Below are 27605 nucleotides of genomic sequence, written 5' to 3'. Positions count from 1 at the left end.
TGCCGAGTGTTTGCTAGTGCTATTTCTCTTTTCCAGCTTTCCACACATGTTTCCCATTATTGTTAAAGTCTTTGTATAGATTTTGGGTTTCTTACGAATGGTGCAATTCGCTTAATTGTTCTAACTGTTGGAATTTCGTCTGCTTTCTACCTGTCAAATAATGTAAGAATTGTCAAATTATTATTTGTGTTCGTGTTTACATATATATATATATATAGAAAACGATCTAGTTATTGATTTTGCATGCCTCATTAATCTACCATTTGGCTTTTGTTGATAAAGACCTTGATTAACCTCATAAATTAAAATCGCACGCATCCCCTTTATACTAAATGAGAAACATTTTAAAAGTTATAATTTGTAATTTGTACTAATTAAAAAAATGTTGTATTGAGTTGTCACTTAGTTGAAATGTTAATTTTGTTAACGTGGCGGCGTGAGAATCAACCGAGAATTTTGTTGGTACAAAATTAAGTTGCTGAGAAATGTTAAATTATATAAAATTTCCGTTGTAGACCATTCATATATCAAATTGAAGTTTATTATTTATTCTTTACTTAAATAAAAACTATGAAATTACCTAATGTGATTAAAAAATATATGGTAATTAATAACTTTAAATATAAAAATTTGCTAACAGTCTGTATACTTTCTATTATTTTGTTTAATTTTTTATTATTAAATAAATTATAAAATTACAATAATAATATAATAAAAATTTAAATTATTTTTTATATGTTGTAATTTGAATTTTTTAAAACAAGTATAAATTACTAAGACTGTTAAAAGTCTCACATAAACTTTTGTGATCAAGGTTTAATTTTGTTATGTAATAAGATACAATGATTATAAATTATAATAATTTGACAATTCTTACATATAAAAGGTGTTTATGTTAATATAATTTCTATATTTCATATCGTTTAAATTAATCTATACATCATATGGAAATACATACTTATATTTTGATATTTGCATTGAGCATATATTCAAAAATTAATATTTTAATTTTGACATTTTCATTGTTTTTTAAATGATTATAAATTATTGAAAATACTAAACATCCCACATAAAAATTTAGATTTTTTGTATATGTTGTATTTTGGATTTTCAAAACGAGTATAAATTACTAAGACTGTTAAAAGTCTCACATAAACTTTTCTGAAAGGTTTAATTTTTTTATGTAATAAGATACAATGATTATTAAATTATGTCGATATGAAATATATATATATATACATATATAATATATATATTTCATATCGTTTAAATTAAACTATACAATACATACTTATATTTTGATATTTGCATTGAAGATATATTGAAAAGTTAATATTTTAATTTTGAAAAATTCATTGTTTTCTAAAAATGATTCCGAGAAGACTTCCCAAGAAGTCTTCTCTGGAAATTTCAAAATTTTTGTTAACAAAGAAAAGTCAGAAGACTTCTTTTGAAGTCTTCCTTCGTAAATTTGCAATTGCAAAAATGACCTAAATGAAAGACTTCATTTGAAGTCTTCTACGTAAATCCTTATTAAAATTCAAGTTTCTTCAAAATTTAAATGAATTTTTAATATTTTCTTGTTAATATATGTTTACTAGTCAATATTGGGACTACTGAGTGGAATTCATAGTAGACTTATAGAAGACTTCTTTTAAAGTTTTCTCTGATGATTCTGGTTTATTAAGTTGATTTGTGTGTTTGCTAATGTGTTCTAATCTGATTTTTTTTAGATGAACCGTCAGTTACATGTAGTCTATGGAGAATGGTTGTTCAGAGATAATTTTTTGGGATTTTGTGGTGGATAATGTCAAAGGATTAAGAATGTTCTTTTTGAGTGATGGTTCTACACATCCTGAACTTGTTGAAATGGCTCAAGAAGATTATAATCTGGATATGAACAGAGAGGTTGTGGATTTAACTTACTCTTTTACCAGAAGAAATGATGCAACAAATGGCTCCAAATACTCTTCATATTCATGTCACAAGTAATAGATAAGTTCGGAACTTAATCGAGATAAGTAAAACCCATGTTGTGCGTCTTTGTGTATCAAGCCGAGGCAAGATGAGGATTGTTAGTGATGCCAATGAAGTCTTAGATGAGGGGAAAGATGTTAATGAAGTCTCAGATGAGGGGGAAGAAGAAGATTATGAAGATGGTAATGAAGTCTCATATGAATAGGAGGAGGATGCCGATTTCCCCAATGTTGTTGAAGTAGATGAGAATGACTTTGTAGATTACAGTGTGTATTTAAAAGTGGAGGATGAGGATGAGGATGAGGATGAGGATGAGGATGAGGATGAGGATGAAGTAGAGGCAGATGAAATGTATTTGGAGGGTTTCAAGGCGACATATGCTAGTCAAGGAGGCAGCTCGAATGTGGCATTTTCTGACAGTGTCTATGTCTGCCAAATTTTTATTAGCAGAGATGCACTGGTTTCAGAGTTGCGGTTGACAACAATGAAGCAGAAATTCTCCTTCAAACTATACAAGGTAACTAAAACTCTGGTTGTGGCAAAATGTTGTGTTGCTGAGTGCGGATGGAAGTTTAGAGCGAGTGTGAAACATGGAACAAACACATTTTGGGTAACCAAGTATCTGAAAACTCACACATGTTTGGTTTCTGACCGAGTGGCTCTACGGAAACATAGTACTCCAAAGTATGTTGGTAAGCTTTTCATAAATCGCATTGGAATCATTGATGGGTTAAATCCAAAGCATATCAAAGATGCAATGAAGAACATGTTTGGAATGACGCTTGACTGCACCAATTCATACAGAGCATTGTTATATGTCCAAGAACTGGTAAGAGGAACAGCAGAAGATGGGTATGAGTGGCTGCCTTCATATATGGAACAAATCAAGTTAGCAAATCCGGGTTCTATCACTAGTATAGAACTTGATGATAAAGATAGATTTAAGTATCCGTTTCTAGCTTCTGGAGCTTCTATTATCGGTTTTTAGTATCAGAGAAGGGTCATTGTGGTAGATGAGAGTCACCTAAGCGAGAAGTATAGAGTGTTATGCTAGTTGCAGCTGCACAAAATGGTAATTTTCAGATATTTCCACTGGGTTTTGCAATTGTAGATGGGGAAGATGATGAGTCTTGGGAATGGTTCTTCACAAAATTGAGCAGTTGTATATCTAACCAGCATGCTTTGGTGATAGTCTCTAACTGGAATGCAGCTATTAAAAACGCATGTGATAAGGTGTTTCCTTGGGCAATCCGAGGAACATGTTATTATCACCTTCAACAGAACATTGTCCAAAGGTATAAAGGAAAATATCTTTTGTACTTGGTTAAAGCTGCTTATGTTCATACTGTATATGACTTCGACCGGTATATGGAAGAGATTCGGAGTGCTAACCCGGCGCTGGCAACATACTTGGAGAAGGCGGACGTCAGGCTATGGTCACGGGTTCATTGTCATGGAGATATGTACAATTTAAAAACAAGCAACATAGCTGAATCTATTAACTCCGCGCTCAAGCCAGCAAGAGGATTTCCCATATACTTCCTTTTGGAGTTTATAAGGGAGAAGGTGGGAAGGTGGTATTGGAAAAGGAGAGAAGATGCTTTGACTCTCACATGTGAGCATAGTCAGGGAGTTGAGCGCTTATTGGCGATTCGGTCAGAGATAGCAGACACTATGTCTGTCCAACCAATTGATGGATGGAAATTCTTTGTCACAGGTGGCAGGCGGAACTGTATTGTTGATTTGGAACACATCAAGTGTGAATGTGGTGTCTTTGGAATCGAGAAAATATGTTGCTCACATGCTATAGCAGCTGGAACATTTGCTAAAGTGCATATCGCCTCACTTGTGAGCCCGCTATACTCAAGGGAGAATTTGCATGCAGGATACTCACATAACATATATCCTTGTGCTGGAGAAGTTGAGATCCGCAAATGTCTTCCTCCGGATGTAAAGCATGGTCCGGGTCGACAAAAGAAGTCAAGATGGCAATCTTGGTTGGAGTTATCCAGGTTCAGAGGACACAAACCACAGAAGCTACACAAGGATTACAGCTTCTCAAACTGCAAACAACCTGGTCATACACGTCCAAACTGCAACCAACCTGTTCAGTAAGTCTGCTAAGAGTCGTCTGCGAGTCCTCTAACAATCTTCTTCAAGTCTTCTTTAAGTCTTCTTTGCTGGAAGTCTTCTCAATGTCTTCTGTAAGTCTTCTGGAAGTCATCCTGAAGTCTTCCAAAAGTCTTCTGGAAGTCTTTCACATATCTTTCTATCTGCTTGTTATGTATTGTGTTATGACTTATATATATTGTCTTTTGACTTATGTTGGTCCTCTGTGCATCTTCTGGACGTCTCCTGAAAGTCTTCTGGAAGTCCTCCACCTATATTTCTATCTGCTTGTTATGTATTGTGTTATGACTTATATCTATTGTCTTTTGACTTATGTTGGTCCTCTGTGCGTCTTCTGGAGTCTCTTGAAAGTCTTCTGGAAGTCTTCCACCTATCTTTCTATATCTGCTTGTTATGTATTGTGTTATGACTTATATCTATTGTCTTTTGACTTATATTTTGCGTTATGACTTATATCTATTGTCTTATCAATTGAACATTTTATTATGAAAAATAGAACAAGTTCCTTCTTAGATTCACTACCAAACTAGTTCTACAAGGCTAGTTTAGTACGAGGATAGGTTACAAAAAATGTTAATCATATCCTACCCTTTTAACGTACTACAAGGTTACAAAAGAGGACAAAAGCATCAAGGTACTTGTACAAATTACACATCATTTTTCTTCTTACAAATCCAAGCAGGCATAGTCATCATCATCTCCGTCGCGATGGTAGCAAAGATCATGTTCGAACATCTCTGTCGCCATCTTATCCCTAATTTTCTTGGCATATATCAGAAAATGCAGGAGGAAATGATGACATGCCAGGAGCATGGCACTCGATGTACTTCAAGGTGTACACACCACAATCACCAGATCGTGCAACAGGTACTCCGGCTCTCACTCTCTTAAATGTGAATGGATCCAGCATGTATCTGGCTCGCTCTTCGTCGGTTGAAGAGAGTTCAACCAGCAAATAAGGGATTATTGTGGTAAAGAGCTCCATTAACTTGACGAGTTGAGGAGGTTTAATATGAGTAGGAATGCTGTCCCAGATGGTGATGTGCTTGTTAGGGATCGATACCCAAATAGCAATTCAATAGTCGTTTTTGTAGTTCACTGTGGCATATATATATCATCCACATATTTTCCCAAAATCTTATCTGACTGGCGATAATTTGGAACCAGACATGCATAATGATCAAATGCCTCGGCAGGGAGCCTTCTTCCTAAGCCGTTGAGACCGGGCTGTGAGCTCTTAAATTCTCCTGTAGTTCTCGATCTACATTTGTCCAAAATGATGATCAAGAAAGAAAAGCCTATCGGACCTAAAATGCTCTGGATGTTTGGAATATCGAAGCCTCAATTAATTGATAAAACCATCCATGTGCTGCATTCAAAACGTAACAAGTTAGAACGTGTCTTTAAAGACAAAAGACTTCATGAAGACTTCAGGAGGACTTCAGGAATATTTCAAGAATACTTCCTGAAGTCGTATGCTCTGAGGAGTAGTGAAGTCTTCCTGAAGTCGACTGCTCCGAGGAGTAGTGTTTAGGAGACTTCAGGAAGTCTTCAAGAAGTCTTCCTGAAATCTTCTTGAATTCTTCCTGAAATCTTCCTGAATTTTTCGTTAAGTCTTCCTGAAGTCTTCCTTAAGTCTTCTGCTTCGAGGAGTAGTATTTACGAGACTTACAGAGCCCAAGAGCCATTTATGGAGGTTCGGAGGATGGTAAACCACAAACTTCGACTTCCACAAAGTTTTTTGTCAAAATGTAGTTTATGGTTCCTGTAAACGGCAAAATTCTATCAACAAAACTTGACATTTTTTTCAAACTGTATGAGATATCATGACTTATGGATCTTTTTCAGAAAGTCAAGAAGCACTTTCTCAACCGGTGCAAATGGATCATATCCATGAACAAACTTCTTGGTTGAAACGAGAAGGAGATTGCTGTGACGCGGCAAGCTTCCTTTCTCGTTCACTTTTTTCACGAAAATATTCTTTAATAGCATCATTTTTTTTTCAAAACGTCTTTCTTCCTCCTTCTTTAAATCTGAGTTAGTTGGTTTTGTTTTGTCCATAATGACAACACTTGGTTCTTTCATGCCATCGGGTTCTGTGTTCTCCCTTTCTCGTTTGTCCCCGTTCACACTCTCACTCTGCAATTTCGATTACAATGGGAATATCAACACGAGTACCAAATATAATAACCACAGTAATAAAAAAGGCAACAATCACTTAGAGGAAGCAAAGTCATTCATACATAACAAACCAAATCCAAGAATTCTGGCACACAAAGCACAAAAATTCATACAAAACAAACCAAATCTAAACCAAATCCACTACGGTATCTTGGTATTTTTCCTAGTATTTTGTAGCACTCGTATTTTGGAAGAGGGTTTGGTACTAACCCTGGTTCACGCTCAGTCTTATTCGGGTCTGAAAATGTGAGTTGAATTTCATTAGAGTCATTGCTTTTCTGGTTCATTCCCACCTTCTTCTCCACAACTTATATCCTATCTCCGAGAAGCTTCATCTCCTTTACGCACTCACTAAACCCAGCAGTCATTTGTCATCTCCTTGAACATTTGCTCAATCTCTACTCTCGTAAGCCCATTCCTAGCAGCAGAAGACTCTGGTGGAGGCTCAATATGATCATCTGATGGAAGAGATTCTGTATAAGCCACTGTACGAGCTTTTTTCGGAGCTCTTCTTTCTTCGTTGAAAGGGAGCTGAGGAGGTTATTGCTTCACATAGACATGATTGGTCCACGTCTTAGTACCTTTGACTGGCCAGCACTTTTAAGTCCACTTCCAGTTAGCTTTAGCAGCAAACATGAACTTCACCAAGTTTTCAACCGCCACATCACCAACATCATTGTCCCGTTGAGGGAACATTTCATTACGCGAGTCTGCATTAAGTAAATATCAACTTTGATACCTTGTTGATCAGTAAGACATTAATCAGTACTCTGTTTTATTGGTGAAACCTGTGTGGTGATACCCTCTTTGACAAATTTTCGTCCTTTATGTCCCTTGTAAGCCAGAAAAGGGGGACTCGATTTGTTTCGTATGGGCTTCCCAAAGACTGCAGCAAAGTCGGGCAGAGCAAAGTAGATCCAAACTTGGAGAACTTGGGCAAACCCATCTATGGTATAAGTCTTTGTAAAATCTTTACGCTTCACAGAGTTTATCAACCACTTAAAAACCAGTCTCCCCCACGGGTACGTCTCAAATTCTTCCAAATCCATCACTAGCCTTGCAGGGTTCGCCCGTGTAGCGGATGAGTTTTTTTTCCCTTCAATATAACCTGTGTAGATGGTGAGGTATCCCAGGCACATGTGGTCATCCCCATACCACTCTTGACATCTCTTACATGCTGCTATTATTTACAAGGTACTTGGACCAGCATCAATATCCACACCCATCAGCTCCCAGAAACGAGCCAACTCATCTGTCACCTCTACAGCCGGATTATCCAAGTTCTCATATATTCGTAGTTTAGACCGGTGAGGTGCTCGAACTCAATTAGTGAAAATCTCACCAGGTGTGGACCAATAAGAGACCAGAGCTCATACTTTTTCTTGATATCCAGTTGGTAACACAACATATAATGAACCAGCCTTGACGCCCGTCCAAATTGCAGCTCCTAAAACTTGATGAACATTCCCAACCTTTAATTCTTCAGCTCCTCCCATTCATCTTCGTTAAGAGCAGCCTTTATAAAAAGAAGCAAGTTCGGATAATCTGTATGATATGCACTTTTCATTGGAACAGGCTCTTCACATAAGGTGAACAACCTCATAGGAAATTCTGGTAATCCATTTTACAGTCTGAAAAAAATTGAAAACCCAACACTTCAAACACAAACAGAAACGAACAAACAAACAAACAAACAGAAAAACATGCAAAGACTTCATGCTGTCTCGGAAGAATTACAGGAGAAGACTTCAAGAAGACTTACAGGAGAAGACTTTAAGAAGACTTCTGGAAGACTTCAACAAGACTTCCGGAAGACTTACAGAAGACTTCAAGAAGACTTCTGGAAGACTTACATAAGACTTCAAGAAGACTTCCGGAAGACTTCGTGAAGACTTACGGAAGACTTCGTGAAGACTTACAAAGTCTCCCGTAGTCTTCTGTAAGTCTTCTTGAAGTCGTCTCATGTAAGTCTTCTTGAAGTTTTCTCCTGTAAGTCTTCCGAGACAGCATGAAGTCGTCACGAAGTCGTCCAATAGAAAACTAGTCAAATCTGAAGATAAACCATGATACATCGAACAACTGGGTGAACATACCGTCGGAAAGCGGAGAAGTCGAGGTCCAAAACAGAGAAGTTACATTCGCCGACAGCTACGGTTGCAGATCTGTCAAAACTCGACAAGAAGGAAGAAGTCACGATGGAGAAACGAATGGTTTCAGTAATGAAATGAAAATTTGACAGTAAAGAGGAAGAACTTACTGGCGGTGGAGTTAGAATACAACACAAACGGTTTCAGATCTGGAAAAAAATAAGCGGCTTAGTTTAATCGACGACAATGGCTCTCGAAGACGAAAAAGAAAGAAGATTTACCAGAATAACAAGATTACCAGAGATGAAAAGGACGAAGAAGATTTTTCGACGGAAATCGCCTTTACAATAGCCTCAGAGAAACATCTAGGGCTTCAACGTGTTATTGCTAACATTTTTTTTAAAAACACCAAAAAGTGAAAAAAACATATTTATGTCAGTAAATTATTAGGCTTAGGTTAAATTAACTTTTGGTTTACCTTCGGTTATATTACAATTTAAGGTAAAATTAAGGTCTGGTTCGGTTTGGAAGACTTCTTTGGAAGTCTTCTAGCATAAATTGTCTTCTAACTATTCATCCTAGACAACTTCTCAAGAAATCTTCTAAAAGTCTTCTGACAGTCTTCTATACCCTAAAATGAAATAACTATGCAAAAAACACTTTATTAAACTTAAAAGAAACTTAGAAAGTGTTTAAATCAAGTTATTAGATAGTTACTAAATATATATAGGTCGATTTGAGAAAAAATGAAGATAAGATTTCAGAATCTAACCCTACAAAATATCAACAGTACCACAACATATGTTACCATACCCTAAACCAAAGACTATCATGACTTAATCTACATTCACTCATCTTTGTTAAAAGTAATTCAATTTCTGGTAAAAAAAAATTACCTTTTAGAAATGTTTATTAATACATGATTTCGATTTTTTCTCTTTGAAAATATTTTTTTATAAAATTTATTAATTACTTTTAAGATCTAATCCATGGGAAGCCTTCTGGAAGACTTTGATTTAGACGGGAAACCTAAATTCTTCTAAAATTTTAGACGGGAAACCTAAATTCTTCTAAAATTTTAGGCGGGAAACCTAAATTCTTCTAAAATTTTAGGCGAGAACCCTAACTTTTACTAAAATTTAAGCGGGATGTGCGAGAAAACTTCTTTTTAAATCTTTTATGAGTTTTCCAGACCATAAAATCAAATAACTATACAAACTCATTTTTTCTTAAACTTAAAATTAACTTAGAAAGTGTTTAAATCAAGTTATTAGATAGTTACTAAACATATATAGGTCAATTTAAAAAAATAAAAAACAAAAATAAGATTTCAGAATCTTATCCTATGGATACCAACAATAACACAACATATGTTTCCATACCCTAAAACAAAGACTATCATGACTTAATCTACATTCACTTAGCTTCGTTAAAAATAATTCAATTTCAGTAAAACTAAATTTCTGTCTTTCAGAAATGTTTATTAATACATGATTTCGAATTTTTCTCTTTGAAAATAATTTTTTATAAAATTTATTAAATAATTTTAAGATCTAATCCATTGGAAGTCTTCCTCTGGAAGACTTAGGGAAGACTTTGATTTATGCGGGAAACCTAAATTCTTCTAAAATTTTAGGCGGAACCCTAAATTTTACTAAAATTTAGGCGGAATATGCGAGAAGACTTCTTTTTAAGTCTTTTGTGAGTCTTCCAGACCATAAAATCAAATAACTATGCAAAAACATACTTTCTTAAACTTCAAATTACCTTAGAAAGTGTTTAAATCGAGTTATTAGATAGTTACTAAACATATATAGGTCAATTTGAAAAGAAAAAAAAATGAAGATAAGATTTCAGAATCTAACCTTAAAGATACAGTTAATACTATAACATATGTTACCAAACCCTAAACCAGTGACTCATGAACCAATCTACATTCACTCATCTATGTTGAAAATAATTCAATTTCAGATAAACTAAATTTACATCATTGAGAAATGTTTATTTTTACATGATTTCAATTTTTTACCCATCAATATAATTTTTATAAAAATTTTAAATTATTTTCAAGATCTACTGAAGGAGAAGACTTACAAAGAAATCTTCCTTGAGAAGACTTAAAGAAGCCTTCTTTAAGTCTTCTCTAACGGAGGGTTAAAATGGTAAAACTGAATACATGTTTTTGTTTGTTTATAAGAGGACTGTTGTAATTTCACTAGGCATTTAGGTTACTTTTGCATTTGACTGACTTTGTGCTATATTTTTGTGTTTGACTCAAAGTTTTTAGTCATATTTAGCAAATTCTCCATAACTAAATACCTAAAAAAAGATTCTCTTAAATTTACAGAATTTGATTTAATATATATTAACCAAAATATATACATAAAGGAATATTTTCAAAACTGTAATTTTTAATATATACATATATTACTAAATATACATTTAATAAAAAGTATTTATTTAATCTTAAATTTTTACGTATGATTAAATTAAGTTTAGGTATTGTAAGCAAATAAGAAAATCAAAAATTAACAAAACTTTTATTTTAAAATAAAATTTAAATTTTATAAATTTTATTTCTTCACATGGTGCAGGAAAATACCTAGTATTGTACAAAGTTTCCGATAAATTATAGCTGATTTGAGTCACAAAACGGTTCTATGTGTTGGTATCGACGAGTTTTCTATTGGCTGGAGATCCAATTCAACTTTATGAAAAAAGTGAAGTGTGGGTTTTTTCTACCCTTGAGTAATGTTTTTCGAACATAACAAAGAGAACTTGTTAAGTTTATTTAAAACTAGGAGTGGAGCCCCGCGTAAGCGCGGAGATGTTTGGAAAACTCAAATGTGGTAGTAGATAATGTATGTGGAGTGTAGGAAAAAGGTTAGAGATGTATAAGAAGGAGAAGTCTGAAGAAATGTCAAGAAGGAGAGTGGAGATTATTATAATTCTTATACGTGTTAAAGCGTGAAGCCTGAATTTTATATGTGGAAATTTTATGGGAAAATTGGAAAAGAAATGACACTTTGAACTTTTGTTTGTCACAATAGGATTTCTAATATTTTTGGCAATTCTGGACATATTTTACCATTTGTTTATAGGAAAAATAGTAAACTGAATTTTAAAAATATAAAAAAATATGAAAATTATTAGAAACATAAGTATGACAATATGTATGTTTTTAAAAAAAAATTGGAATCATATTTTTTTTATCTTCTATCTACACTCAAAATACACATTCTTGTAATCTACTTAGTCTATAAATCCGATTCAAATTTTTAAACATAAATATATCAAAGATATATAATGTAAACTAACATTTCTTGAATATTCTAACAAAGCTAGAATTTCTTACGTTATAATCAAGAAAGATGTCTTCAGTCTACCTACAACTTGATAATGCCATATAGCAACAACTCAATGATATAGCTCGGATACATTACGTTCCATAACATGTTCCGCCTTTTACCTTATATGACGCCTAAACGAAGAATATGTTTCTCGCCTACTATACTTTGTTCTGCATAGATAATATACATATTCTAGGTAAATCCAAAAAATATGGAAGCTTATATATTTGGTTAAAGATGTTCCCTAAATCTAAACTAAATCTACCATAAATCTCTCAAAGAATATTTTCTCCATGTTCTTCTTTCTTAAATCTACCCTAAATCTTGCACAATATATTCTCTCCCAGATCAAAAAAAAAAATCATCAAAAAATGCTCTCTCTTTCACTCGAACCCGAGTTTAAAAAAAAAACTACACACAAACCACTAAACCAAAAAGGATTCACACTACTATGATATGAATACTAGTTTATATACTACCAAGTATAATAAAAATCTGAAAACTAATCCTGGTTTAATCCACAATTAATTTATGAGTTTGTAGATATTGAATTTGCATATAACAGGGTCAAAAGTGCACGTTTGGAAGTTTAAGGTGAAATCGTAAAATTATCTTTGTGAATTTAGAAGTATTGGAGTAACAATGAAAATAACAGAAACTTTACGGACCAAAACTACAAAATAGGAATTCTCGCTGGTCTAGATTGCGCAATTGAAAATTTTGGAACTACTCAAGAGTAATATGTGCAAAAATAATGTTATGGGACAAATCCGTGATTGGTCAAATGTCTAAGGACCTGTTTTGCAAAATTACCCAAATTGGCCATTGTTGCTCTCCGTGGAGCTTTCCATCGATCTGTCACGTTCATCTTTGCTTCTCCGCCACAAACAAAAACCAACACGAACCCTAGTTTCCCCCAATTAAAATCGAATTTAGAGAGACAAAAATTCAAAATCAAAATCTGTCTCAACCTCCTATCGTCTTCCACCGTGACGAGTAACTATGAAGAATAAGAACTACAAATTTATCTAGGGTTAAAGAAAATTTTTATTTGTTTCTTTTTTAATGTTTAAAATGTATTAATTAAATTATATAACAAATACTATATAATTTAGATTAATTCAAAGGTATAATGGTATTAACAGTAATTAAAATTCTATAGTAACAAATAATCTAGATAAAGTCTTTGATGACTAATAATAGTCTTGGACGTATATGTTGATTATTCTTATTTAGTATTGGGATATCTTAACTTGTAATTGACGTTTTTTATTTGATGACTAATAAAAGTCCTTGGATGTATATGTTGATTATACTTGTTTAGTATTGGATATCTTAACTTGTAATTGACGTGTAACTATAACGTGAACCTTTTTCATATATTAAAACTGAGAAAATGTTATCCTCCAATGAGGTACATTTGAGGGATTTTTTTAAGAAAAAACAAGTAATAAAGGAGAAACCGTAAAATCATAAAGAAGAAATGCATAGTAATAGAGAAATTAGTAAAGATACGGTAGGAGGTTTAGGTTCACGTTTGGGTTGCTTTCAAACTCTCACTCACTTGAGTTATTGGAGCCACCTTCTTTGAGCTCAGTTGTTGCCGTGTTGGTGGCAGAAGTGGAAGTTGATGCTTCTCTATATTCCACGCTGACATTTTTGTTTGCATTGATGATGAAATTCTGGATAATGGTATATAAGTGGTTTTTTATAAACAGTGATGCAGATGTCAACGGGTAGAGGTTAATAAACTGTGTAGTACCTCATTGTTGCAAATGTTACTGATTCCAGAGACGATGAAGGTTTGGGTGTTTGTTGTGAAATTGTATGGGGTCACAAGTACCTGATAAACAAAATCACGGCCCCGAAGTTCTTCAAGGCATTGTGGGAAGTTGTTTCCCAGTCCACGATTCACCTGAGATACGCTATATGTTTGAGTGATTGTAGAAGTTTGCACGGAAGGTGGGTGGTAAGAAATAGAAACCTCATCATCAAGAAGAGTTGCTGCAGCTTGTTTAGAGAGCTTAAGCATGTCCTTGTCGAACACCATGAATGTTGCGTAATTGTTACCGTCATCGACCATAACACTAATTCTGAACAATCATAAAATGCTTATATTGTAAGCCTTTTTCAGAAAAAAATGCCTATATTATACATAGTTTCCAATAAATTATAGCCGATTTAAGTGACAAAACGGTTCTATGTGATTGTATCGACGAGTTTTCTATTGGCTGGAGATCCTATTCAATTTTATGGAAAATGTGAAATGTGGGTTTTCTTTACCCTTGAGTAACGTTTTTCGAGCATAACAAAAAGAACTTATTAAGTTTATTTAAAATTTATAATACACATTCTTGAATATACCTAGTCCATAAATCCGATTCAAAATTTTAAACATAAATATATCAAAGATATATAACGTAGACCAACATTTCTTGAATATTCTAACAAAGCTAGAATCACTTACGTTATAATCAAGAAAGATGTCTTCAGTCTACCTACGACTTGATAATGCCATATAGCAACAACTCAATGATATAGCTCGGATACATTACGTGCCATAACATGTTCTGCCTTTTACCTTATATGACGCCTAAAGGAAGAATATGTTTCTCGCCTACTATACTTTGTTCTGCATAGGTAATATACATATTCTAGGTAAATCCGAAAAATATGGAAGCTTACATATTTGGTTAAAGATGTTTCCTAAATCTAAACTAAATCTACCATAAATCTCTCAAAAGAATATTTTCTCCATGTTTTTCTTTCCATAATCTACCCTAAATCTCGCACAATATATTCTCTTCCAGATCAAAAAAAAATCATCAAAAAAATGCTCTCTCTTTCACTCGAACCCGAGTTAAAAAAAAAACCTACACACAAACCACTAAACCAAAAAGGATTCACACTACTATGATATGTATACTAGTTTATATACTATCAAGTATAATAAAAATCTGAAAAATAATCATGGTTTAATCCACAATTAATTTATGAGTTTGTAGATATTGAATTTGCATATAACAGGGTCAAAAGTGCACGTTTGGAAGTTTAAGGTGAAATCGTAAAATTATCTTTGTGAATTTAGAAGTATTGGAGTAACAATGAAAATAACAGAAACTTTACGGACCAAAACTGCAAAATAGGAATTCTCACTGGTCTAGATTGCGCAATTGAAAATTTTGGAACTACTCAAGAGTAATATATGCAAAAATAAAGTTATGAGACAAATCCGTGATTGGTCAAATGTCTAAGGACCTGTTTTGCAAAATTACCCAAATTGGCCATTGTTGCTCTCCGTGGAGCTTTCCATCGATCCGTCACGTTCATCTTTGCTTCTCCGCCACAAACAAAAACCAACACGAACCCTAGTTTCCCCCAATTAAAATCGAATTAAGAGAGACAAAAATTCAAAATCAAAATCTGTCTCAACCTCCTATCGTCTTCCACCGTGACGAGTAACTATGAAGAATAAGAACTACAAATTTATCTAGGGTTAAAGAAAATTTGTATTTGTTTCTTTTTAATGTTTAAAATGTATTAATTAAATTATATAACAAATACTATATAATTTAGATTAATTCAAAGGTATAATGGTATTAACAGTAATTAAAATTCTATAGTAACAAATAATCTAGATAAAGTCTTTGATGACTAATAATAGTCTTGGACGTATATGTTGATTATTCTTGTTTAGTATTGGGATATCTTAACTTGTAATTGATGTTTTTTATTTGATGACTAATAAAAGTCCTTGGATGTATATGTTGATTATACTTGTTTAGTATTGGATATCTTAACTTGTAATTGAAGTGTAACTATAACGTGAACCTTTTTCATATATTAAAACTGAGAAAATGTTATCCTCCAATGAGGTACATTTGAGGGATTTTTTTAAGAAAAAACAAGTAATAAAAGAGAAACCGTAAAATCATAAAGAAGAAATGCATAGTAATAGAGAAATTAGTAAAGATACGGTAGGAGGTTTAGGTTCACGTTTGGGTTGCTTTCAAACTCTCACTCACTTGAGTTATTGGAGCCACCTTCTTTGAGCTCAGTTGTTGCCGTGTTGGTGGCAGAAGTGGAAGTTGATGCTTCTCTATATTCCACGCTGACAGTTTTGTTTGCATTGATCATGAAATTCTGGATAATGGTATATAAGTGGTTTTTTTTATAAACAGTGATGCAGATTTCAACGGGTAGAGGTTAATAAACTGTGTAGTACCTCATTGTTGCAAATGTTACTGATTCCAGAGACGGTGAAGGTTCGGGTATTTGTTGTGAAATTGTATGGGGTCACAAGTACCTGATAAACAAAATCACGGCCCCGAAGTTCTTCAAGGCATTGTGGGAAGTTGTTTCTGAGTCCACGATTCACCTGAGATACGCTATATGTTTGAGTGATTGTAGAAGTTTGCACGGAAGGTGGGTGGTAAGAAATAGAAACCTCATCATCAAGAAGAGTTGCTGCAGTTTGTTTAGAGAGCTTAAGCATGTCCTTGTCGAACACCATGAATGTTGCGTAATTGTTACCGCCATCGACCATAACAAAAATTCTGAACAATCATAAAATGCTCCTTTTTCAGAAAAAAAAATGCCTATATTATACATAGTTTCCAATAAATTATAGCCGATTTAAGTCACAAAACGGTTCTATGTGATGGTATCGACGAGTTTTCTATTGGCTGGAGATCCTATTCAATTTTATGGAAAAAGTGAAATATAGGTTTTCTTTATCCTTGAGTAATGTTTTTCGAGCATAACAAAAAGAACTTGTTAAGTTTATTTAAAATTTATAATATTAAATGATCATATGCATAGTACACTAGAAACGTGTAATCTGAAGACAGATAGATGTCATCAGGGTTTCTATAAGAGGAAATGCAGACCTTATTATAGTATATTTCATAGTTTTTATGGAAAAGGAAAGAAAATATATACATAGAACGAGAAAAAAAGGAGTGACAGAGGAAATGACTTTTTTTATGTTCTGAAACTAAAGTGACCTTTCATATTTTGTCAGCCTTTTGTGTATGGGGAAACGCATCGTGGTTGTGGGTCGCCAACATTAATTTTCCAAATATGGTAAGTCTAAAGAATACTATGAGTTGTTTTGAGATTTATTCTTCGCAATACATGCACACACCTAACAGAGAATATATTTCTTTTACTCATACTTCATGTTTTATAACTTTTCTAGAACATATTGAATTTTCTTATTACCCTTATTGCAAAAGTGACGTTTAGATTTATAAACAAAATAATGACACTTGAAGTTTCCGTCTTTCTTTAATCTTTCATAAGAAAACACAACGAAAGCTGTGATACATGGTGGACACTGGCACTTGGAATAGAAATGTTCTTTTTCGAACATCTATCTGATGGTTAGGATACTTAGTTAATTGAAGAAATAGATACATGTATATATATAGTCGAAAACGAATTGAGGAATTTTAAGGACCATATTGGTAAATCAGCCACTTCTCATCCACTCATATGTTCGAATGTTTTAAAAATACAAACGCACAAATTCCTTATTAGTGCTAAGAAGGGAGTTAATAAACAAACTATTATTTTATATAATTAAAATTTTATTTATTTAATAATTTCCAAAATCCATAATACAAGAGATAAATATGGAAAAAAAGTTGGTTTGTGGAAACCCCATTTGTCCATTAATTTTGCTATTGGTTCATTAATGTTTTTAAATTATGAGGGAAGAGTTCCGAGTCCCACAGAACACGGAATTAAGAAAATTAATTAACAACTTTGCAGAACGGTAAAAAAAATACCGTCAAACATGGAGATTTAGATGATATAGTCAGGCATGGATCTGATAGTAGGTTTTTAATTTAACTTATCAAAATAACCTAAAAGTTAATAAGTATCAAATCACTTAAAATTGTATATTTAATACACTCCTTTATGATCACACAAAACCCATAACAATAGAAATTGTTTTCCACATAATAGGATTTTCACTAAAATTGTATTTTACGGAAACTTAAACATTTACAAATATAAAAATTTAAAACTAAAATGATGTAAATTTAATTTTACAAAATATTTATATTATTATATATTTATTTTATAAATTTATTACAAGTTTGAAGATAGATTAATAGATTTTGGATCCTATATAATGGTTTTACCAATAAATAATATATTTCATGATTAAAACTACATTAAATTTATTAAAGAATTAATTCTGTTTGCCTATATGCACAAATATTACCTAAGAAAATAATATGTAACAAAATATGGGGTTTTAATTATCTATGAAAGATGTGTATAACATTAGTTGTTTTATCACTATTGATTTGAAATAAAATGAATGCATAGAAGTTATTTTCAACCAAGTATAAAGTAACAAGTTATTCTGAACCTGTATGATTTCAGAATCTTCATATAAATATATAAGGACTATTTGCAAAATTGACTCAAAATTCAAAATCAAACACAAAACTAATCTATGATTTTTTTGGAAATTTCATTTGCCTTATTCATCCCAAAAGTTCAGATTATTCACAAAAATACCACTAAACTTTTTTTTAGAAAATGACTTTTTTTATCCTTTCGACCTCATCATCTTCAAGTATTTACAAGATTGTCATTGCCATCAATACACCAACCACCATGAACAACCAATTTGAAACTCTTAATGCACCAAAAAAATCAAATTATACTCATTCTTTCTCATTTCTTATGAACTAAAAACAACATATCTTCCACTTTCTCTCTATATTCATCCCAAAAAACCCAAGATTTTGATTCTAAATTTTTTATGGTTCATAGAGCCATTCAAGCTTACGATTCTCGGTGTGTCATTTTTTGAGCTTATGGGTGCTTGGAGAAGATTTATGCGTGTTAAAGAAGTTATCTCACTAGTTGAAACTATGAAATCAGTTTTTTTTTTGCAGATCTGTTCGTCAGACGACTTCCATAAAAGTCTTTTGGCAGTAGAAGACTTACACGGAAGTCTTCTTGTCAATGCAGATGTCATTTTTGCAATTGACTTTTAAATATGTTTTCTAGAGACAACTTATCTGGAAGTCTTTCCAACTTTCTTTGTAAACAAAATATCTCGAAAATACATGAGACGACTTCCCTCTAAGTCGTCTAGAGTAAGCATGTTAGTTTTGCATTTGACGGAATTGTGTCAAAATTTTGACTTTTCCTGGATGACTTACAAGTAAGTCGTATGAAAGAAAAATAAAACTTTAATATTTTATTATAATTAGACAACTTTCGTGTAAGTCGTTTATAGTTACTTTTGTAATTGAAAAATAAAAGTTAAATATTTAACTTCTTTCAGGCGACTTACTTGTATGAAAGTCGTTTTCTTTCAGAAGACTTACGGAAGCTCAGAAGGTCAATGGAACCTCAGAAGACTTACAAAACTTCAGAAGACTTTACGGAGTTATATTCGTAAGAATGATTTCTGACTTTTTGTTTGGTCATAAGGGGCTATTATAATTTCACTAGTCTTTTGAGTTAATTTTGCATTTGATTTAAGTTTGGATATACTTTTAAGGTTAAAATCAAGTTTTGAGTCATATTTGAAAAATTCTCCTATTACATATATCATATGTAGTAATTACTCTTTACAAACATATCATTAACACATGTGATGATAGTATAATAATTATTAACTAGATCTTTATTAATAACGAATATAATATAACTGAAAAAGAAATTTGGAAAAAGATGGTAATTTATTTTGTTCTTACAAACGGTTAGTTAAAAATCAAACAGAAATACCAAAGGTTATTACAAAGGTTGTTTTAAATTTAAATAAAAGTGGCATACAATATACGTATTTTGTAATTTAAGCCTGTTTCTATATTTTTCTAAGAGGTTCTCTAGTATTAATACATTAACTATTAACTAGATTTTGATTTTCGTTTTTAAACTGTGAGATGGTTTTTCGTTGAAATTTTTTTCTAATCACATTTTCTCTTTATTTGAAGTAACGATGGACATAAAGTCCATAACTCAAAGTCTGAACTGAATCCAAACAAAAACTCGATTCTTGCCTTGTTTAAAATATAAAATACCAGAATGGATCTTGTAGGATGGTACATAATATATCCAAACTCAAAGTATTATTGTAACAAAAAAAAACAAAAATCCAAATTAATCACAAATGTAAATATATAAAACATAAATATGTACTTCAAATATTTAATTCTATATTTATTTTCAATGATATCTAAAAATAAGTATTTAAATTTTAAATAAATACCTTATATATCCATCTCTATATAACTAAGTATTTATTTCTTATGTTTTGCTTCTATATTTTGAATTTAACTTTATATATATCCAAACCAAACCAATATAACTCAAATACAATGATAATAAAATTAATTTATGGGTTATAGAACGTGGTAAAAATTAGAACCAAACCGAAGTGTTATATCTCAACCTAATCGATACTAACAAATTTTTCAGAGTGAGATCTATGATGTGATATAAATTAGAATAAAAGTTCAAATAAGGATATATAATGGTGAAGGAGAAATAGTTGAGAATTTATTTTAGGATTTTATAATAGTTGAGGGTTTTAATCATTAAACACATTTTTAAACAAATTGGAAGGAGAAATATAAATAAGTTGATATTTCTCTAATTATCAAATATTTTTTGTTAACTAAAAACATTTTAGCTTAGATAGTGGAACAATGGTAGCCTAAGTGAAGAAAAAATGTAGATGTGGTGCAATTCTGGAATGGTTGTCTCTCCCTTAATCACTTGAAGGGGCATGGGTAGATGATTGATGATTAATATGGTCTTCTCCTCAGAGCTATGGAATGCTCAAAAGATGTTTTTCTGCTCCTTAGACACAGGATCACCCTGCTTGGTGCCTAGGAAGGATCACAGAAGGAAGTTAATCCTTGCAAAGAGAGAATCAAAGTCTCGATCTGTATCAAGGCTTGATGTGGGACACAAGAGATATGGCTCTTCCCCTGATACTTCAAGGCTTCTGGTTTGGATATTACACACCAAATCAGAGAACTCAAAGGCTGGATATTACACACCAGCAGAATTGAGAGATTGACCATCTTGGACGTGCCTAATCCTCTTGGGCCAATCATAATCCAAGATGGCTTGTCTTTCCACTTTTTCGACCGATAAAGGCATTTTTCGAACAACTCCAAATCAAGCCCGATCCAGATGCTTCCTGACAAGTTTTCCTTGTTCTCCGTACATAATTGGACGTGGAGAATGGTCCCCATAGCTCTCGTTAAGCTTAGCTGGTTGAATCCTCTTTGTTCAAACTGTTTGAAGGCAGTACCAAGAGTTCTTCTCTTCTCTATCCAGAACCTCATAGATCATGCCAATAAGACCATGAAACTGTCCATTAAGCCAAGCATTGATCAGTAGCTTAGCTAAACCATACAATGGGTTCAATGTCTTGATATTGAGGCTGACCAAGGCTGCACCATTCCCTCCTCCTTTAAAAATATTTGTCCTCAAATCGGAGCCTTGTAAGATGATAGGACCATTCCATTTGTGCTCCAAAAGCAATGTATCTTTTTCTATGAGAAACCTCAGCACATAAAGCCCCCCTCCAGGCTCAAAAACAAATAATTGTAAGCCTCTCACATGTTTTAGGTAACTAGTTGAGATGTTCCCATTGCAAACAACACCTAAGGCACACTGATCCTTCTCATTGTTTAGCTTATACCTGGCTGCTTTCTGTTCCAGAATTTTGTGACTTTTTCTAAACACACACAAGCTTCCTCCAGGTTCAAAAACAACTTGTTGCAGACCCTGGAAAACTCTAAGATGCTCCACTAAACTGAACTGAAGACATCCCACAGATCTGATCAGTAAATCACAAGATAATGTCTTAAAGTTATCACCTTGCTCAACTATTGAAAGCACCACTTCAGGAGACTTAGGTGACCCTCCAAGAACTTTATCTTCATGTTTTGTTTGATCATTTGTATCAATCTTCCCATAGAAGAATGGAATTGTAAGCTCTTCGTCATACCCAGACATAGAATACTCCTTGTTAACTTGGTTAAAACTTCAAACCCTAGCCTTCAAGAGGTTCTGATAGCACTTGGTGCAGCCTGGAATGGTTGTCCTTCCCTGAATCACTTGAAGAGGCGTGGGTAGATGATTGATGATTAATATGGTCTTCTCCTCAGAGATATGGGATGCTCAAAAGATGTTTATCTGCTCCTTAGACACAGGATCACCCTGCTTGGTGTCTAGGAAGGATCACAGAAGGAAGATAATCCTTGCAAACAAAGAATCAAAGACTCGATATGTATCAAACACAAGAGATATGGCTCTTCTTCTGATACTCCAAGGCTTCTAGTCTGGATATTACACACCAAATCAGAGAACCCAAAGACTGGATATTACACACCAACAAAATTGAGAGAAAACTCAAAAAAAAAGATAAAAAATTGTCGATTGATTGATTGAATGCAAAAAACATGCCAACATATGTTAAAAATAATAAAACTTAAAACCCTAAACCAAAACCAAAGTGGTTAATGAAAACTAGATCTTAATCCTATTGCTAATTGGTTTAAAACACAAAACTGACTCCTAATTGGTTTATAAATAACCAAAACTAATTTTAATTGGTTTACAATTAAATTAATCATAAATAAATTAAAGATTAACCATCTTGGACGTGCCTAATCCTCTTGAGCCAATCATAATCCAAGATGGCTTGTCTTTCCACTTTTTGGGCCCATAAAAACCTTTTTTCGAACAACTCTAAATCAAGCCCGATCCAGATGCTTCCTGAAAAGTTTTCCTTGTTCTCCATACATAATTGGACGTGGAGAATGGTCCCCATAGATCCTGTTAAGCTTAGCTGGTTGAATACTCTTTGTTCAAGCTGTTTGAAGGCAGTACCAAGAGTTCTTCTCTTCTCTCTATCCAGAACCTCATAGATCATGCCAATAATACCATGAAACTGTCCATTAAGCCAAGTATTGATCAGTAGCTTAGCTAAACCATACAATGGGTTCAATGCCTTGATATTTAGGCTGACCAAGGCTGCACCAAGATGCAAAGCCAATTAAAAAAAATTCGTTTATCAGATTATGCAGATTCCAAATAAAAAATGTTTGATTAGCAATCATTACGAGATTATACGAAAATAAAATCAGATTGGCGGAACCCAGTTAAGAAAAGTATTTAAGATAATGAGTTAGGCCATTTGATGGGGATATCTAACTAAGCCAAAAATAAAATAAAAAAATCTTCAATTAAGTGTTCGGCTTGGTGGAAAATCTTGAGAAATCCTATTAAAGATGTATTCTCATGTTCAATGGTCTAATTCATTCTCTACAAGAAAAAAACAATATATTACTAGTTTCCATAGAACCAATCTTCTTTCATATAATCTTGGAACGGTTAAAAATTGAACTTCTTTACATGGAATTACAATCTCTTTATTTATCTATTTAGGTTACCATCGTCCCACTCTCAGTTTACATTCATTTTTTCTAAGTTAAAATGTTCTTAGTTAAAAAAAATATTTGATAATTAGAAAAATATTAACTTATTTATCTTTTTCAGTTGGTTTTAAAATGTATTTTACTGATTAAACCCCTCAATTATTTTTGAATTATAAAATAAACTCTCAACTAATTTTTAGTGTTTTAACCTCTCAACTTACAAGTTGCTAACGTATGTAACCTTCTGTTACAGTTATTTTATGAACCTACTAATTTAGTATTTTAATAGAAACCTGTAAAATTTAAATTAATTTGAGATTAAATAAAAAAGAAAAGGCCAAAAGGAAAAAGAAAAAGCTAAATTCTCAGTGCCATCACCACTTGATACATTCGACTTCTGTTTAAACAATGGCTAGAGAAGAAAATGGCCGTATTACATATTCCCTCATACTAAATTAGAAACGTACTAATCACTTGTCTACGAGTTTTATTTATTTGTTACTTAGAAATATTTTCAGTAACATATCTTAGATTTGGAGTACAGTTATTGAGAGTATGCATTTTCATGTCCTTACAAAAAGATATTATCAGTTACATTTTTGATGTAAACCTTTACATATAATTTATTGTGGTAAAAAAAGAAGTTAATAATCTGAAAAGTATCCAAGTTTACTCAGATTTTTAGTGGAATCATCTCTGTAGGTTAAAAAAGGTGTGGTTGTTTTTGTAAAGCCAACTCATACATCTCAAAGTTCCTTGGATCTAAACGTCAAATCAAATTCACTATGGCCACTTATTCTCTTATATCGTCCTATAAATACGTGTTGTTCAGACTTTATGTCTTTATAAAATCAACATTAACAAATCCAATCCTCCAAAGCAAGCCCAAGCTTGTCAACACATACCCACAATCTCATCAACCATCGAAACGTTTTTAATCTTTCAAACTTATTATCTGTTTCTTCGTCTGAATTCTTAAAGAAGCAATCGAGATGGCCCGAATTTCTTCAGACCCGCTTATGGTTGGGAGGGTGATTGGAGACGTTGTGGACAATTGTTTGCAGGCAGTGAAAATGACAGTGACCTATAACTCCGACAAGCAAGTCTACAATGGCCATGAACTTTTCCCTTCTGTGGTTACAAACAAACCTAAGGTCGAAGTTCATGGGGGTGACATGAGATCATTCTTCACTTTGGTACGCATTTTTTTGTCAGCTCACTTTGGTACGCATATATACTATATCACACATACACACACAGACACAAATATTTTTGAAGATTCTTGGTTGATATTCTTAGTTGATCTAACCGTTTCTTGCCGTTCGTGGAATACAGGAACATTCGGTAAGTTATATTTATTTTCTCATTTTTTTCTTTTGTTGGGGGGCGCGGGGGGACGGGGGGCGGAGGGGGGGATCCGTAGAAATACGTAAAAGCTAGGCAAAGTTTTTGAAAACATTACTACTCCCTTTTTGGTAAACATCACTAGTTAGGATACAAACAACCAAAACTATTCTTAAATGGACAAGACTTGGGTTCACCCCTATGGTAAACTTTTAAATTCAACACCTTCATAATAACCAACAAAAGTGCCAACTAGATTAATCATTTAAAAATATTAAATATTTTTTTCAAAAACCAAAATAATTAAAAAAATAAATGGTGTCAATTTTACTAATGCTAATGTCACTATCTAATCCATAAACTCAAACTCTATACCCTAAATCCAAATTCTAAACCCTAAATTCTAAATTATAAACCCAAATCTTAAACCCTAAACTCAAGCCATAAATCATAAACCCAAAAACCTGAACTCTAAACCCAAACCTATACCCTAAACCCAAATCCTAGACTCTAAACCCTAAACGTAAATACAAAACTCAAACCCTATACCCTAAATATTTAGATTAATATTGATGTTGTTCTTTTGAAATTTAAGGTTAAGAATTAAAGTTTAGATTTAGAGTTCATGGTTTGGGTTACGGTCTAAGGTTTTGGTTTAGGGTCTACGGTTTGGGTTTAGGGTTTATGGTTTGGGTTTAGAGTCTAAGATTTGGGTTTAGGGTCTACGGTTTGAGCGGATATAGTTTTGGGTTTAGAATTTAGATTTTTTGGTTTATGATTTATGGTTTGAGTTTAGGGTTTAAGATTTGGGTTTAGGGTATAGAGTTTGGATTTATAAGTTAAAATTTAGGGTTTAGAATTTGGATTTAGGGTTTAGAATTTGAGTTTCGGGATTAAATAGTGACATTAGCATTATTAAATAGACTTTTTATTGGGTTCACCCCATAGGGTGAACCTTTAGGTTCAGCAACCAATAGGAATTAGTTATTTTAGATTGAGTATCTTTTGAAAAAAGAAACAAAATAATTGTCAAGTTATATTATGTTTTAAAATAAAAAAAAAAGTAAAAATAAATAAAAGTAATAGTAATTGTATAAATGTATTTAGAAAAAACTATATATAAATTTTAAGGTTTAGAATTTATCTAAATGTTTAAGATTTAGAATTAAAAAAATTCAGTGTTTTTATGATTTAGAGTTTGATATTTATGAATTAGAATTTATGATTTATCCAAGGGTTTAGGGGTTAACCAAGGGTTTAGGGGTTAGGATTAGGGTTTAGGGTATATTTTTTTTCTGGCGGATTTAAAATTATTTTTCAAAAATTTGTTTTTTGTTAATTACTATTTTTATTTATTTTACATTTATTTTAAAAACATAATGCAATTTGATAATTATTTTGTTTCCTTTTTTAAAAGATACTCAATCTAAGATAACAAGTTTATATTGGTTGGTGAACCTGAGGGGGTGAACCCAAGAATAACTCTATTAAATATGATATTATTTATTTTTTAAATTATTTTATCATTAATTTAGTTGGCAATTTAATTGGTGTATAGAGAGATGGTGAATTTATAGAAAAAATGGAAATTTGATTATTCATCTATCTATCTTAAAAATTCTGAAAATAAAAATTAGTTTATTGATTTTTTATGAAGAATATTATGGTTGAGTAGTTATTATTAATGATAGATTTTTCATCAATGAGATATTCAAAAGTGGTAAATAAAATTATATTCCATGAAATTCCAAAATTTGTTTTCTTGTTTAGTTGTATTTCTCGGTTAGCATTTGCTCACATTGGAGTTTTTCGTTTTTCACGATTTGTATTCGCTCCAGAAACAGGCGTTGCTAATACATGTGATGTCATATATATTGGATGTTTATTTATTCATGATTATCGAATATTTCCAGCTAAAAAATGATTATCGAATATTTCAAACAGGTCATGACTGATCCTGATGTTCCTGGACCTAGTGATCCTTATCTGAGGGAGCACTTGCACTGGTAAGATTTGTTCTTTTCAATTTTTTTTAAAAAAGACATGTGATTCTATGCATATATATAAAAGTTTTTGCAATGACCAAACGCAGGATTGTTACGGATATCCCAGGGACAACCGACGTGACATTTGGTAAGTCATATATGCAAAAGCAAATCAAACAAATGTCGTAGCATATAAGTATGCATTAATTTGTTACTACTTTCGATACGATACTGTTTTCTAACCTAATAGTTTGTATTAATGTTGCGGGCTAGTTGTAATCCATGCGCGTTTACATCCAAGTTCTATTTTTCGTGTAAAAATACAGTTACCTACTTTCAAAATATAAAATATCTATAATTAGGTTTATTGGTCATCTTCTGAATAAACTGTATGTGTGTATTTTATAGATGACAAAAGAGTTAATTTCATATAAAATACAAAACAGGAAAGGAAATAGTAGGGTACGAGATGCCTCGGCCAAACATAGGGATCCACCGGTTTGTGTATTTGCTTTTCAAGCAGAACCGTAGAGGAAGTGTGATTTCTGTGCCGTCTTATAGAGACCAATTCAACACTCGAATGTTTGCACATGAGAACGATCTCGGCCTCCCCGTTGCAGCTGTTTTCTTCAATTGCCAACGTGAAACCGCTGCTAGACGCCGCTGACTGACTTCCGCCCTCCGTTCCCGGACAATATCGGTTGTTCCATGAATTCAACATATTAGTTACGGGAAGCAGATTTCTATTATCATATTTATATATGTGTGTTGTACTGTTTGTGATCTGAATAAACTTGGCTTTTCTTGTTACTCATTTTGATCGTTGTTTTAATCTTTTGAATGTACATGTATTATAACTGATATTTCTTGCTACTTACGTTAAAATATATAGTTGTACTAGGGTTTAACGTTTTCAAAAAATAATAATAAATGAATAAAATGGATATTTCAGGTGAATTGGGGGTTAATTTTATATGTGAAATGCTCTACAATGTCATTTTCCATGGGACATAAGGAGTACCAAATATGCGTTCTATATTTTCATTAGAGGCTAATTAATTTTGGCTTATTTTTTCTATGTGAGTGTATGATCCTGAAGCAGCCTTGAACACCATAGTT

The 27605-nt window shown here is 32.6% G+C and overlaps 3 protein-coding genes across 3 annotated transcripts; 2 read left to right on the top strand and 1 right to left on the bottom strand.

Moving 5' to 3' along the window:
* The first annotated feature begins 2461 nt into the window (after positions 1–2461).
* LOC108845122 (uncharacterized) lies at positions 2462–4092 on the top strand. The gene is made up of 2 exons (XM_018618385.2): positions 2462–2957; positions 3089–4092. The coding sequence occupies exons 1-2, from the start codon at positions 2462–2464 to the stop codon at positions 4090–4092; spliced, it is 1500 nt and encodes a 499-aa protein (XP_018473887.2).
* A 1839-nt stretch (positions 4093–5931) lies between these two features.
* On the bottom strand, positions 5932–7337 carry LOC108845120 (uncharacterized). The gene is made up of 6 exons (XM_057006312.1): positions 7091–7337; positions 6934–6998; positions 6646–6819; positions 6499–6526; positions 6360–6373; positions 5932–6246 (listed from the first exon to the last, which is right to left on the bottom strand). Exons 1-6 carry the CDS (start codon positions 7335–7337, stop codon positions 5932–5934), a joined length of 843 nt encoding a protein of 280 aa, XP_056862292.1.
* Positions 7338–24022: 16685 nt separating this feature from the next.
* Positions 24023–27389, top strand: LOC108846335 (protein CENTRORADIALIS-like). Its single transcript, XM_018619560.2, has 4 exons — positions 24023–24353; positions 26446–26507; positions 26594–26634; positions 26933–27389. The coding sequence occupies exons 1-4, from the start codon at positions 24150–24152 to the stop codon at positions 27151–27153; spliced, it is 528 nt and encodes a 175-aa protein (XP_018475062.1). The 5' UTR covers positions 24023–24149; the 3' UTR covers positions 27154–27389.
* Positions 27390–27605: the final 216 nt, after the last annotated feature.

Source organism: Raphanus sativus, chromosome 3 (genome assembly GCF_000801105.2).
Source record: "Raphanus sativus cultivar WK10039 chromosome 3, ASM80110v3, whole genome shotgun sequence".
Lineage (NCBI taxonomy): Eukaryota > Viridiplantae > Streptophyta > Magnoliopsida > Brassicales > Brassicaceae > Raphanus > Raphanus sativus.
This window is presented reverse-complemented; position numbering and strand designations above follow the sequence as displayed.